The sequence below is a fragment of the Opisthocomus hoazin genome, chromosome 14, assembly GCF_030867145.1.
Source record: "Opisthocomus hoazin isolate bOpiHoa1 chromosome 14, bOpiHoa1.hap1, whole genome shotgun sequence".
In the NCBI taxonomy this organism is placed as follows: domain Eukaryota; kingdom Metazoa; phylum Chordata; class Aves; order Opisthocomiformes; family Opisthocomidae; genus Opisthocomus; species Opisthocomus hoazin.
In genome coordinates, this window is record NC_134427.1 from 19805615 (window position 1) to 19819782 (window position 14168).

Genomic DNA, 14168 nt, shown 5'->3' on the forward strand with positions numbered 1-14168 from the left:
CAAAACCCATCTGATTCTTGCCATGCCTGTATGACTGTTTACACTGCATGTTTGTGAAGCTACACTTTTTGAATTTGTTTGTATGCTAACACTGGGATTGGCATTGCCGTTTGTATGCTGTACTGGGACCAGTGCTGTTTAACATTTTCAACGATAACTTGGACAGCGAGATTGAGTGCACCCTCAGTAAGTTGGCAGACGACACCAAGCTGAGTGGTGCAGCTGACACACCAGAAGGATGGGATGCCATCCAGAACGACCTGGACAAACTCGAGAAATGGGCCTGTGTGAACCTCATGAGGTTCAACAAGGCCAAGTGCAAGGTCCTGCACCTGGGTCAGGGCAACCCCCGCTACTAATACAGACTGGGGGATGAGGGAATTGAGAGCAGCCCTGCAGAGAAGGACTTGGGGGTACTGGTGGATGAAAAGCTTGACGTGAGCCACCAATGTGTGATCGCAGCCCAGAAGGCCAACCATGTCCTGGGCTGCATCAAAAGAAGCGTGGCCAGCAGGTCGAGGGAGGTGATTCTGCCCCTCTACTGTGCTCTGGTGAGACCCCACCTGGAGTCCTGCATCCAGCTCTGCAACCCCCAGCACAAGAAGGATATGGAGCTGTTGGAGCGGGGCCAGAGGAGGCCACAATGATGATCTGAGGGCTGGAGCACCTCTCCTATGAGGACAGGCTGGGAGAGTTGGGGCTGTTCAGCCTGGAGAAGAGAAGGCTGCGGGGAGACCTTGTAGCAGCCTTCCATTATCTGAAGGGGGCCTATAGGAAAGATGGGGAAAATATTTTCAGCAGGGCTTGTTGCGACAGGACAAGGAGCAATGGCTTTAAACTAAGGGAGGGTAGATTTAGACTAGATGTAAGGAAGAAATTTTTTACAATGAGGGTGGTGAAACCCTGGAACAGATTGCCCGGACAAGTAGTGGAGGCCCCATCCCTGGAAACATTCAAGGCCAGGTTGGACAGAGCTCTGAGCAACCTGGTCTAGTTGAACATGTCCCTGCCTACTGCAGGGCGGTTGCGCTAGATGACCTCTAAAGGTCCCTTCCAACCCAAAGCATTCTAGGATTCTGTGATTGTTTGCAATGTGTGCTGAAAAGTTCATGGCCAGCTGTAAGACCATGGGTCACAGGTTGGTTGATCGCATTCAGATCTTTATGAACTGTGAGCTGAGATTCAGCAAGTACTTAACTTGGAGGTAGGCAAGCATTTGAGTCAGCAGGCCCATGGAGTTTGAGTTCTACTCATGTAAAGTGTGGGTCGTGTTTAAAGTATACTTTTTAACAAGTTTCCCAGTGGGGAAAGGAAAGTGTGATCCCTGCACCAGCACGCCTTGAATGGGTCCAGTGTTAAGGGGTAGGGACAGAAGGGGTTTGGACAATGTGCACAGCAGTTCCCTGAGCCAGCAGGTGGGTCCTCTGCTTGGCTTCCTGTGCTTACTATACTGTCCTGAACCTATGGCTGCACTTGAGGCTGGACTGAAACAGAAGGCAACAGGGTGTGTTTGAGGGGGATGGTAGGATGTATTGGTATAGTTTGAATATTCCATCCAGTGTGTGTTAATTTGTCTTCCTGTAACATCTGTTCTGGTGTTAGCCAGAACTTGATTTCATGAGATCACTGATTCATTCTGCAAAATACCAGTTTTGACAAATTCATAATTATCACTAGAGTAGGTGGATTTGAAATGCTTACATTTTTGCTCTTCACGTCTGTACTGACTAATCATTGTGGCTACTAACAGTGTAGTGGCTCTGAAATCTAGTGCATGGTTGAAGGTCCCACTTGAGAAGTCCTTGCATTTACCTTGGCACTGCTATTTCTCTGTTTTGTGCATTCCTATCTGCCATCCCTCGTTTGTTTTACTAGGCTGTTTTGATTCTGTTCCTTTATGCATTGTTAGGTAAAGTTTCTGGGGCTCTGTTTTCCAGGTAATTTGGAAAATTCTTGAAAGGGTTTCCCTGTTCAGAATTTCCTTTCTCTGCACCACCATTTCTTCAAACAGTTTACAGTAACTCAGTACTATTCTTTTTTTGGATGTGTAACAAATTACTTTAGAATTGATTGTGTTGTCTATGTTGTTCTAATGATGATATGGTTGCATTTTTGAGAACTAGAATTTCAAGTGGAATGAATTTCTATTTGAAAAAGTATCTTTACCATTGTAGATACGGAGTTTGTCCTGTTACTGGGTTATATATTGTTTTCTCTTTTTTTTTTTTTTTTTCCCCCACTTGCTGATAGAGACTGCTTAAACACAGAGCATGTGCAGTCCTTATCCATCCTCTGGTAGTGTTTTTTTCTCTGCAAAGTAAGCAGTTCCAGGCACATGACACCATAATTTTATGCAGTGATAAGCTGTTTCCAAGGGGGACCATGCTTATCATTAAATAAATGGAAGTCTACAGCCTATGCTGTCAAGAAATCTCGATTTGCCTGTTTAGTGTGCAAAGAACAGATATGACATCACTCTTAAACTTGTTCCTGCAGTCGAGAGCGGGGCTCACTGTTACAGAGTAATACTGCCTTGTAGTTAGTTACGAGGTTTTGGCGTGGTCTTGTCGTCATCTCGGTAGACTATGCTAGGGCACGTAACATGCTATTTGCTGTCTCTGTAGGTGTAACAATGTAAATTTGCGTCATAGAACTAAAAGAATGGGAAAAAATTATCTAGGGGCTTTTTGTGTTATAAATAAGCAGCATCGTTTGAAAATCTGTATTTGAAGGGATTTACCAGCATTGGTAGGGTGTACTCTGGTGTTCAGAAGGCTTCCAAGCCAGTATCAAGTAATGACAGTTTTGTGTAACAAACAGTTCAGAAAAAGCTTGTGCCCTAGTTGCAAAGAGAATACTAGACAAGGAGAGAGGGTAAAATAATTTTATTTTTAAAACATACCATCAATATTTGAAAAGATCTCACTGAGTCTCTTGTTTCTGCATACAGTGGTGGCTGCACTTTGAAAAAGATCTCCAAGTTTCCTTGTAGTCTGATTTCTCTTAGCTGCATTAGTGTTGTGTTCTTTGTACTTAAATCTGTTTTCGGTAACTGTAGAGTAGATTGTTTTCTTTGTTCTAACATGTATGTGCTTTATTTTGTTCCCTAACTTAACGACTGTTACAACTCCTTACTGCTACCTGTCTCAACTTCCTGATGAGCTCTAACTCCTTGGCTTTTGAACCTCAGGTTCCCCAGGTACTGTGGTTTCTTTACCAAAGCCTTTTCTTAACTTCAGATTTTAAGAATAATCCGTTTTTGTCAGCTACATTTCCAGACTGAGCATCTTCACTGGTACAGTGCACTGGAGGAAAACAAGCTGTCTGCTTGCTTCAGTAGTGCCTCAAGCCTCGGTATCATTAGCGTTAAACAATCTTAAGTGTATTTTGACACTTCATATTTTTCATTCAGGAAATGTAATGCAATGCAGAATTTAGCTATCCTTCAAAAATATTCAGCTGATGTTATCTTAGAATGTAGTAAAATGGAATCATTAATGGAAATATCCTTGTAAGAATCTCAGTACTGAATGATAAAATACAAACCAGTCTAATCAATCTTGACTTTTTGTTTTGTTAATCAGACTTAAAGGGTTGTTGAAGAGAGTTGTTGTTTTCCTTTTGAGATTTTTTTTAATTGTATTTGCCAAAACTTGGCAAAATTTTAGTAATGCTTCTCTTCAGGAGAATATGGCCTTTTAACACCTGGAAGCCATTAAAAAATAAATGGCTTTAGCAGAACCAGTGCTAGAAGTGGACTGCAGATAAAACTTAGCTATTCCTACAGTACTATGCTCAGAGACACACAGATCTCAGCCTTGCCTTACTTTTTGCTAACAGGTTGTGTCTTAACAACATTGTCTAGGGTTGCAGGGCATTCCAGGGGAGAAAGGGGATCCAGGTCCTCCAGGCTTCGACGTTCCTGGTCCTCCAGGTGACCAAGGAGCCCCAGGATATCCAGGGCCCCCTGGTCTTCCAGGGCCTCAGGGTTCACCTGGACCACCTGGCCAGGATGGAATACCTGGATTTCCAGGTAAGGTCACATTTTTTTACCTGTGGACAAAGACCAAAATGAAGTTGCAGGTGGATGCTCCTTATGCTTGGGCATGCTAGCTTAATGAGTTTCAAGGTTTATCCTATCCATTTAAAGTTGGTTACATGTAACCATTACATCTCATACTTTTTAAAAAAAATTGTAACAAAATTTGTTGCATTAAAATCCTTGTCACCTCTCCACTCTTCCCTGTAAGTTGATTTTGCACTTTATTCTCTTTCATAATTTTCAGACGTGACTTTGATCATCATCATTATGACGCTTTTCTAATTTATTTTGTGATTGTTTTTTTCTAGTCATTGCTACAATTTAGAAATAGAATTTGTTTAAAGGAAATAATTACAAATGCTATCAATTGGATCCAACACATAGTTTTAAATATTAATTTCCTTATTCTGTGTGTTAGACTATTTAGTTAAGACAGTCCATTTTGCCTGCTGAAACAGAAATCTCAAAAGTGAATTTTGAGATCTCTGTCTTTAGATAGAGAGGGTGATACAAAAGATTCTAAAAGTAGTGTATAACTAATTGTCTTTTTGGCTTTCAATAAATTCAAGTTTGCTTTCCAACAAGTATTTATGTTTCAAACCAGGGAACTAAACTTATTGGAGGTATAAAAATGCTTTCTACCATAAAGAACAGTGCACTGCACATTTTCTTCCCAGGACTTGACTGTAGAAAATTTGCCACAATTTTCAAGTGTCATTTTAGCTGATTTATATGTATACAAGAACTGGGTGCTTGTAATTCCCTTAAAACAGGCTTTATGTGCATGTTATTAAATACCATAAAGATGCGAGGAAGTGAAAGTTAGTTACCAATAAGTTCTGAGTTTTTGTTCAGAATGATAATGGTGATTCAATGTGTTTAGGTGCCAAAGGCGAGATGGGTGCCATGGGAGCTCCTGGTCCTCCAGGGCCTCCAGGAACTCCTGGAAGAAGTGGCCTGCCTGGATTGAAAGGTAATGTTTCTTTTATCTGCCCTGAAGAGAATGCAGAATGCTGTTTTCTGTGTCCTGTGTGGAAAGAGGCTTTGTAATACTAACATCTAGATCTTCACTACTGGGATCTGCCTGGGTTATCTTCTTTTGACAGTGCTGCTGTTCAGAATTGCTTTGCAGTTTTTTAAGCCATAGCATTCAGTCACTCTTTTTTCTTAATTGATGCCATGAAATGTTAGCTATTTTTAAAATATTACCTTTGGATTGATGGCATTGAAGTAGGGAAATATTTCTGAAGTATGTTCTAAAGTCTGCTTTAAGCAGCAGAAAGAAGAAAATCGGTAGCTTTGGGTTATGGAGTCATCCAGAATCAGGCCTATAGGTATCACAGAGAAACTGTTCTATCCCCATTTTCCCAACCCCCTTATTGGAGATGAATTTGGAGGAATTTGGTAGAAGAAAAACCCACTCGTCTCCCCAGAACAAGGAGGCTGTGAATGGAAAGCTGCTGTAGCTGTTGTAACTCCTCTGTGCTAGTGGCACAGTGTGGTGGGGCTCTGGGAGCTCGCTCGGTGTGGGTCACACAGACAGCTGCTTCCTCCAAGCTGGGCTGGTCAGAGCTGACAGACTGCAGCATACAGACGTGCCCATGCAGTCCGCTCACTCGGCTTTGTTCCAGGGCTTAAAGTGCCTAAGGTGGAGAACCTTGCATAAACTAACTGATCATTTAGTGAATTCCAATTTCATGAATAAACCATGGACTCCCTGTGTAAGAAAAAGCATTACAAATATATTAGCCTACATTAAGGATTGTATTTTTTTCCCTTTTCTTGTCTGTACCTACTGTAGGTAATAATGGATTACCTGGTCCGCCAGGGCCTCCTGGGCCGGTAGGACAGAAAGGCATCAAGGGTGAAGCAGGCCTGCCAGGTCCACCTGGAACAGTTGATCCGAAACAGCTAGGAGCAAAAGGAGAAAAAGGCGAGCCAGGTGTTCCAGGTACAGAACACTGCATATGGGTCTGGGGAGGTGGTTTGTCCTCTGCTGATGACAGTGACCTGTAACTGAATCCATTACAGATCATTCTTTCTTACAGAAAAATATAAACTCGGAATATAGAGGTGGCTTAAGGTTCTCTTATTTTAGACTTTTTTTTTAAGTGGTTCTAAGACCAAGTTACTCTGTATGCGTAGTTTGCAATGTCCTTGCTTGTTAACTGTTACCATTATTTGGCATATGGTGGTATTGCAATAGCACTAAGGTGCTTTCAGCAGGGTCACAGTTCAGTCTGCTAGGTGTTATTCCTAAGTGTGATGAGAGAGAGTTGTCATGGCTGCTGTGCTGGCTGCATTCCTGCTGTATCGCAGGCCCTTGGACCTTTGCCTGTAGGACGGAATTGCACATGTCATCCGCTCCAGATTCTCCCTTTGGGTATCTCTATAAGCTTACCCGCCCCTGAGCTAAATGTCATCTCTGTGTGTGTTTCTGCTCGGCAAGCTGGCAGCCTGGAAGGTTTTCTCAGTTCACTCAAGTTTGTTTTCCTTCCCACTTGCTTGCTCCCCCCCTTCAAGGGGTTCTGGTGTCTGCTTTGAACTCTAATTTAGTCTTGAGAAGAGTAAAAATATTCTACCCTAGAGAGAAGCAGAATGCCTTTCTCTAATATTGGCCCAGCCATTATTGTGCTAATTTGTCTATTGTATTAATTTCTGTGAAGCCTAGGTAGGATCTTAAGACACTTACCTTTTTTTTTTTCTTTTTTTTTTCCCCCTCTGTTAAGTAAGAGCTGTAGAGGGCAGTTTTTACTATGCCTGCACGGCAGCATAAAGTTATTGTATTGGGTAACACAACGTAGAATTTGTAAAAATCTGCTAAAACACCTGGATTACATTTTATAAGAGATCAGTCCCAAAGTGCTTCTGGTGTGCAATGTAATAAATATGTGTATAAATAATCTGGATGAATAGAGAGAGGTTAGCATGGAGAGGTTCGACCGTCCCTTCTGAATGAAGTATATTGGCATTAGTAAAGTTACTTTTTCCTCTGCTTACTTATATTGTTCCTGTTCCATCATAATTCTTAATTTTCCAGAAGCAAAATTTTGTGTTCTGCGATATTTCTCTTTGGTAAACTTAGGAGAATTATATTTACTGAAGAAAAAAACGTATTTGGATTTTTATTCACCTGTGGTTACATCTGATCTCTTAAGGTAAAAGAAAACATACAGTAGTAGTAATAGTAGTGAAAATACTGTGAATCTTTTTCCTTTGAGGTATTCCCGGTTTATCAGGACAGAAAGGTTATCAAGGTCTCCCAGGTGACCCAGGCCCACCGGGAATTAGTGGCCCACCGGGTGTGCCAGGATTGCCAGGTAAGTAAACAAGGCCTCAGATGGACAGTTTGGATGTGTAAGAATTTGTGTGCCTTTTTATCACATGGGCTCGGGATGTTAATCCAGGTATATCTAAGCAAAGCCTAGGGATTTACACTTAAAGCTGCAGCATTTAAAATCATTATCCAAACAACATGCTTTGAGCTCTTTCCTTCGAACAGACCCAGAAGCAGTTTTAAACTGATCCCACTGAAGATGAGGATAGCTTTTAGGATGACTGGGAAAGTGCTTACCCCTTGAGGGAGCAAACAGCGTGACTGCAGGATCTGCCTACAGGACTTGCCTGTTTCATATGTTTATTTCTAATATTGTTAGTCATTATACTCATACTTTGCAAATGGCCAAATGAATGTATTGCAACGGCTTTCTGGATGTCACGTCTCTGCTTTAAAGAATTGCAAGGATCCAGCAAACGAACTCGGTTTAGCACTGCTTCTTCCTACAGCTGTAACAATTTATCTGAAATCTTGAATATTTTCTCACTATGTCTAATGTAGGTCTTGCTCTAAATATCTTGTCAGGCTTGGGGAATTTTTTAACCATCCAGGACTCAAACTAGTTTGAGCATTGTAGGTTGCATGTGATTCTAGAATAGAAGCTACTGAATGCCTATTGCAGATGAGAAAGTGATAATGTGTTCGTTCTGCAGAGCAGCTCATGAGAGACCAAGTCGCACCAGTACTAAATTGTTTCAGATGGTTAGTAGATCATGGACTGAGATTTGACCCGTTTCATTAGACTAATCTTCAAAACAAAGAAGTTGTTGCCCTAGTCAAATCCTGGCTTGGAACAAACAGAGGATGTTTAATATTTCACTACAAATGGGTGTGAAAAAGCATGTAGGAGCAGTATGAGGCCTAAATCAACTCCAAATCCATCACAATTGTAACTAGATGACAAGCATATTCGTATGAGAATGCATGAATATCAGAAACTTTTAATTATTGCTGTTAATTAACTAAACACACAACTTTCCTAGGCATCAAGGGAGACACAGGCCTTCCTGGGCAGCCAGGACCAACAGGACCTCCAGGGTTAAAAGGTGCCATGGGAGAGATGGGCCTTCCAGGTTAGTTTCTGTGCTTGTATTTTACTTGATTTGGGCCAGGGTTTTCCTTTTGTATAGTACAAAGGTGGATCTGCTTGTGTGCAGTATCTAATTTAAATGGCAATGCAAATGAGGAATACAGAAAGCCCTACATGCACATTTGTTGAAATAGTACATAAGAAACTGGAAATACCTGTTAAAACAGAAAATGCAAATAGCAAATATATTGTAAATATATATTATTTTAAAGTGCTTATGGATGTAGAAGCAGAATGATCTACATTTTGTAACTTTCATACTTTTCTAGTTTCTCAGATTCTACTCTGTAAAAGTTCAGAAAAAAGATGATTCTGTAAACCCACCTGTCAAAAGACAGACATCAGACACAAGCAAAAGGGGAAGGAGAAAGTGAATTCCATTACTTAGAAAGATTGCTGAAACAAAAAAATCCAGTTTCTGAGGATTCTAATGTTAAATTGTGCCTAGATACTACAATGAGATATTTGGATTCGTGTAACTTAAGAATAAAAAAAGAAAGCTTAGAAATGGCACGCAAAAAGCCATGAGAAATTTTTAGATAACTGTTTTAGTTTGTTTTTAAAAATAAAAACACATTGGGTATTCAAAGCCAGCCAGTCAATTTTTTAGTCATTTCTAGTTCAGTTGCTGTAATTTGAGTGGTTTCTCTAAACCTCTGCAGAAGTTTTATTTATATTTATAGAACTTGTGTTTTGTCTTCTGGACAGGTCCCCCAGGGACTAAAGGCAGCCAAGGAATAGCAGGACGTCCAGGGCAGCCTGGGCCAGCAGGATTTCCTGGATTGAAAGGGGAGAAAGGTGACCCTGGTCTTTCAAGCCTCGGTATTCCTGGTCCCCCTGGACCAAAGGTACATTTACAAAATTCTTCAACAGAAAATTTGATGAGGAAATTAGATTGTGTTAATTTTTTTTAAACTATAACTTAATATATATTATGTATAACTGTCAATATGTATATAAATATATTAACAACAAGCAGGGTTGACTGGGGTTAGTTCTTTTCAGGTGGGAGCAAAAATTTCTAATTTTAAAGGTGAAAATATTTATATATGATTTAATCTGGTTAAAGGAGAAGATTTTTTACCAGACCTTTCAAGTTGGGTTCAGTTAGTAGCCTACTCTGCACTGTGACACCCACTGACATTTTGGTAGTTGGTAGTGATTTATACAATTAATATAATTGTTCCCATGTCTAATAAAGTAGTTAATGCTAAAAAAAAAAAGACAATATGCATTTAAAAATAAATGACTAAGGAGCTGATATATCATGATTATGCTGCTTAGAATTTTTAAGTCTATATAAAACATTTGCATGAACATGTACCTATATCATCCTTTCTGTCACCCACAAAAGTGACAAAAAGACCTACAGAGTACCTAGCAGCCTTCACTGATGCCTTACAATTGATGCTGAGCAGCAATTAATTTTGCAAAAACATGGCATGATTAAAGTTCCACAGATTTCTTTTTTCCTTCTCTATTACCACGGGATAAAAACCTCTGTCTCTTCTGAAAGAACACTTTTTTCTTTAACATAGGCCAGTTCTGAGGAAAAGCTATGATAGTCTTTACAAAATTGTAGGGGAAAACTGTTAAAATCTTTACAATTGCTGGTTCCAAATAGTTTTCTGTGTGAGGTGGTTAACATTAACTGGATATAAGGAGAAGTGTACACAATATAATAGTGACCTGTTTGTGATGGTGAGACTGGGAACATACAAGAAGGGCTTACTCCATCTTACAAAGACTGGTTTCTTATGTCTGCTTAATGTTTTCTAGGGTGATCGTGGTTTGTCTGGATACCCAGGTAGTCCAGGCAGTAAAGGTATAGCTGGAAATCCTGGTTTGCCTGGATTTCCAGGCAGTCCAGGTGCAAAAGGAGAACCAGGCCTTCCTGGATTCCCAGGTAATTCTGAACAAAATTTTTAAATTTTCTATATACAGTGGGTACTCGGTGGAGGGCTGCAGCTTCTTGCAAAGTTTCTAGCAGTCTGCTGCTTCTAAGTTATGTGCTGTTGGAATTGTCACTGCAACAGTAAGTCTGTGAATGCATGCAAGAGTGCCTTCTGAAATTATTCATCTGAGGGAATGTAGCAGTTGTGTTAGCTAATGCTCTCCACTCCCCACAGCAGTCAGACTCTCACCTCTTCTGACCCACAAAATACCTGTGTTTGGCTCCATATTATTCCTTCATGAATCAATAAAAAGTGTCATCAGGAAAACCGGGCTTTTTAAATAGCATTTATTTTGTAAAAAGATGTCCTAAAGGGAAATCTATTTTTGAAACATAATGAAATTAGGTCTTGCACCCTTCTCTAAAAACTATTAATAGAGATTTATTGATGGGTATATGTCAGTTCTTTCATTCTCAATTTAAAGAAACAGGGTTTTTACCTACGCTGCATTTGCAGCAGTAAAGACTGTTCTACAAGCATGCTTGAGCTGCTTTAATGTAGGAAGTTAGGAAATTTATAACAGTGTAGTCATGGCAGCAGGATGCTTAGAAGAGTACAAAACCAGGCTGTGAACCTGACAGTGTTTAACCTCTGCTTCATGTCATGCCTGAAAGTCTGCGAACAGTCAAAATGATGTGTTGAGACGCTACCTTGATCAGGCTCAGATCCTGTTCCGAACAGGCACACTGCAACAAATCGATTGTTTTTCCTACCTCCCACTCAGTGGATGCTGTAGGGGTGAGAATCCAGTGTAAATTCTAAGACCATTTTTATTAAGATCCTTTTTCGGGAAAGGAAAAAGAGGATTGGGGAAGGACTATCCAACCACAGTTCATAATGTTTTCAATTTGCTGTCAAGCAGAACTACCTGTCTCTGAAATGATAATTTCCTAGCAGGGTGCCAGGCTTCCTGTGTCCTTGGCCACGGGCACTCAACAATTGAGAAGACAGTATTGAGAGTAGCAGTAAGGACAGTTGTGCTACCATGTTTTGTTTCTGTGCATTCTTTGCTTTATAATTCATCTCCTTGATCAGCTGTACATCTGCAAAATGAGCACAAATATAGTATCTTGATACAATGAGCTTATTTGTTACTCAGCATCTCAGATCATAGCATTTCAAGATCTGATGAAAAGCCAGCTTTGTGCTTAATTTTATTGAAATGCCTGTACTTTACAGGGACGCCAGGAATTCCAGGACCAAAAGGTATCGAGGGGCCTCCAGGTAATCCTGGCCTGCCTGGACCGCCTGGGCCTGCAGGTGAGCATGAACAGTGCAGTGAAGGTCAGCTGCTTCTGTGAAAAGCATAACACAGGAAGCCACTTCCTTTCTTCTTATCTTTTTAACATCATGAAAATGCATCTATATGTGTATGGATGCTCAAACACCTTTGCACAGACATAGTTCACTGAAATTAAACAGAAAAGAAAGAAATTTTAACCTGCTCTTGACAACTTGTGTCTGCTGTCATAGTCATACCATTAACTATTGAAACAAAAAGTTAACTGTTTCAATATTTACCAGCTTGATTTATGTTAAGTATTCCAGTGGTCTAACCTGGTTTTATAGGAGCAAAATTCTAATTTATCTTAAAAGGAACTATTACATTATTTTTAGCAAACACTAACTGCTTAAAAGGTCACAGGTGTAAAAGCCTTTTCTGATTGTCGGGGGGAGAGAGAAAGGTTTTAATTTCAAGATTACACCCTTGTGAATTTGTTGTTATATTGTCACACTTTCAGATTCAGATGGTGGGCAGGGGGAGCTTTTTTTATTGCAGGTTAGGCATTACTGTGCTAATGCGTTCTGTCGCCCTTTTAGGTGATATTGGTCGTCCTGGCCCTCCTGGTCCTTCAGGGGAGAAGGGACAGCCTGGTCGAGACGGTATCCCTGGACCAGCTGGTCAGAAGGGCGAGCCAGGTTAGGTATCCTTGCTGTTTGTTTTCTCCTCTTCACTCTGCATTGTGTTGTTTTGCTTTCTCTATTCTATTTTTCCTATAACTGCCCATACACCCTCAAAGCTGCCTCTGTGGTTCCTAGCTGCTGAATGGTTCACAAAGCGTGCTGTCAACCTGCTAATGAAGCACAGGACAAGAATTCAATCAGCTCTTAGATTTTCATTACTAGAGTTCCACACCAGCCCCTGTTCCTGTATTCCATGATAGCTATATTGCTTCAACTCGGTTACAGAATGGATAAACAGTGTAATGTCTGCCTTGAAGATCGAACCCCAACCAAAAATACAAATGTATTAACTCTCAAAATCTGAAAGAGGATCTTGTGAATGGATGGAAATACTTACGAAAGTTACAGGTGCATTTTGTAGCAAAACCTGTCGTTTTGGTGTAGACTGGTGAGTGAATGAGAATCCTGGTAGTCTCAAGGAATCAGAGACTTGGACGAACTGCACTTTCATCATTTTCAGCCTCATATTCCTGTTCCTGGAGACCTGAAAGCTAAATGTTCATTATTTGCTGAATCTGCTTCTTTTCAGGTCTACCAGGTTTTGGGCGCCCAGGACCTCCAGGACTCCCAGGGTTGTCAGGTAAAGTTTCTCTGTTGTTCTTTGTTAAAAAAAGTGAATGTAAAATGTATCTATACACCAAAAAGAGAAGGGCATGTTGTAGGTTCTGCAACAACTGAATGCCATAGCAACAACTAAAACAACTCTTTTTTTCCCTCAGCAGACCATTTTCAATTAACCACAGTAATAAAGACACTCATTACTGACTACTGAATCTTGTAAATTAGCAGTTATGCAGACAGAATACATCCACACAGGATAACAGTCTACTGCATTGTGTGGAACTTAGCTGGTTTGTCTCAGTAAATAAAGCATTCATACAACAGATGACAAATGAAGCTGCTTTGAAAATAGAGCTGCTTGCTATATTTTGAAAAGCAACTTCACAATCTAAGTCACATTACTTTCCAGTAGCATTAAAGCTCCTGAATTCCTCAAGCTTATCTGAAAATTTTGCAAGTATGTCTTAACTTTCAGCAGTTACCCAAAAAAATTGTGAAGTCTTAATATTGACAGATTTCTTCACAGAAAGCGCTGCCTGCAGGCTTACAAGCTCAGAGGATGTTTAGGAATTACAGCCTTACTGAGAAGTAAAGTAAGACTTAGTAAGACCTTCTAACGTGTCAGAAGCTATAGCACTTTCTACTGCAAGAACTATTAGCCCTAACTCTTTTCTGAATGTTAGACCAATTTTATGCTGTCTCACTGCGCAAATGGGGTGAGTTGTGGCCAGACTTGCACCTTCTGCAGGAGAGAGACAATGGCTCTGCAAACTGGCATTTGGACTTTTTTGCATACCTATTTGTAGCAGCACTTATAAACGTGGCTGGTTTGGTTTTACAGGACAAAAAGGAGAACTGGGTTTACCCGGCCCACCAGGGCCCCCTGGACTTCCAGGTCTGAAGGGCGAACCAGGTTTCCATGGATTCCCTGGTCTACAGGGTCCACCAGGTCCACCAGGATTACCAGGGCCACCTCTGGAAGGTCCTAAAGGTAGCCCTGGCCCACCAGGTGTTCCAGGAAGGCCGGGTAAGAGCGTGATCCGTACCTATCAATATCTGCCAGTGCTTTCATATTTTGCTGGTAGGTTATCAGCCTTTAAACTTTCTCAATTTATTTGGATGGAGAAGTTCAAGCCTCATGGCATAGGTCTTAATGTTTGTGGGCAACCAGAGGATCTTGTTGCCAAAAGTAAGAGTATCTAAAAATAGCTTCAGTCT

General features: G+C 40.7%; 1 protein-coding gene across 1 annotated transcript in view; it reads left to right on the forward strand.

Annotated features, from left to right (window-relative positions):
* COL4A5 (collagen type IV alpha 5 chain) overlaps window positions 1-14168 on the forward strand; it is an 83480-nt gene that overhangs the window by 53948 nt on the left and 15364 nt on the right. The window contains exons 31-41 of the mRNA XM_075435549.1: window positions 3866-4033; window positions 4926-5015; window positions 5844-5993; window positions 7264-7362; window positions 8363-8452; window positions 9178-9317; window positions 10249-10375; window positions 11604-11684; window positions 12246-12344; window positions 12919-12969; window positions 13792-13977. Coding sequence (XP_075291664.1) covers window positions 3866-4033; window positions 4926-5015; window positions 5844-5993; window positions 7264-7362; window positions 8363-8452; window positions 9178-9317; window positions 10249-10375; window positions 11604-11684; window positions 12246-12344; window positions 12919-12969; window positions 13792-13977 — 1281 coding nt within the window. The remainder of the gene's footprint in view (window positions 1-3865; window positions 4034-4925; window positions 5016-5843; window positions 5994-7263; window positions 7363-8362; window positions 8453-9177; window positions 9318-10248; window positions 10376-11603; window positions 11685-12245; window positions 12345-12918; window positions 12970-13791; window positions 13978-14168) is intronic.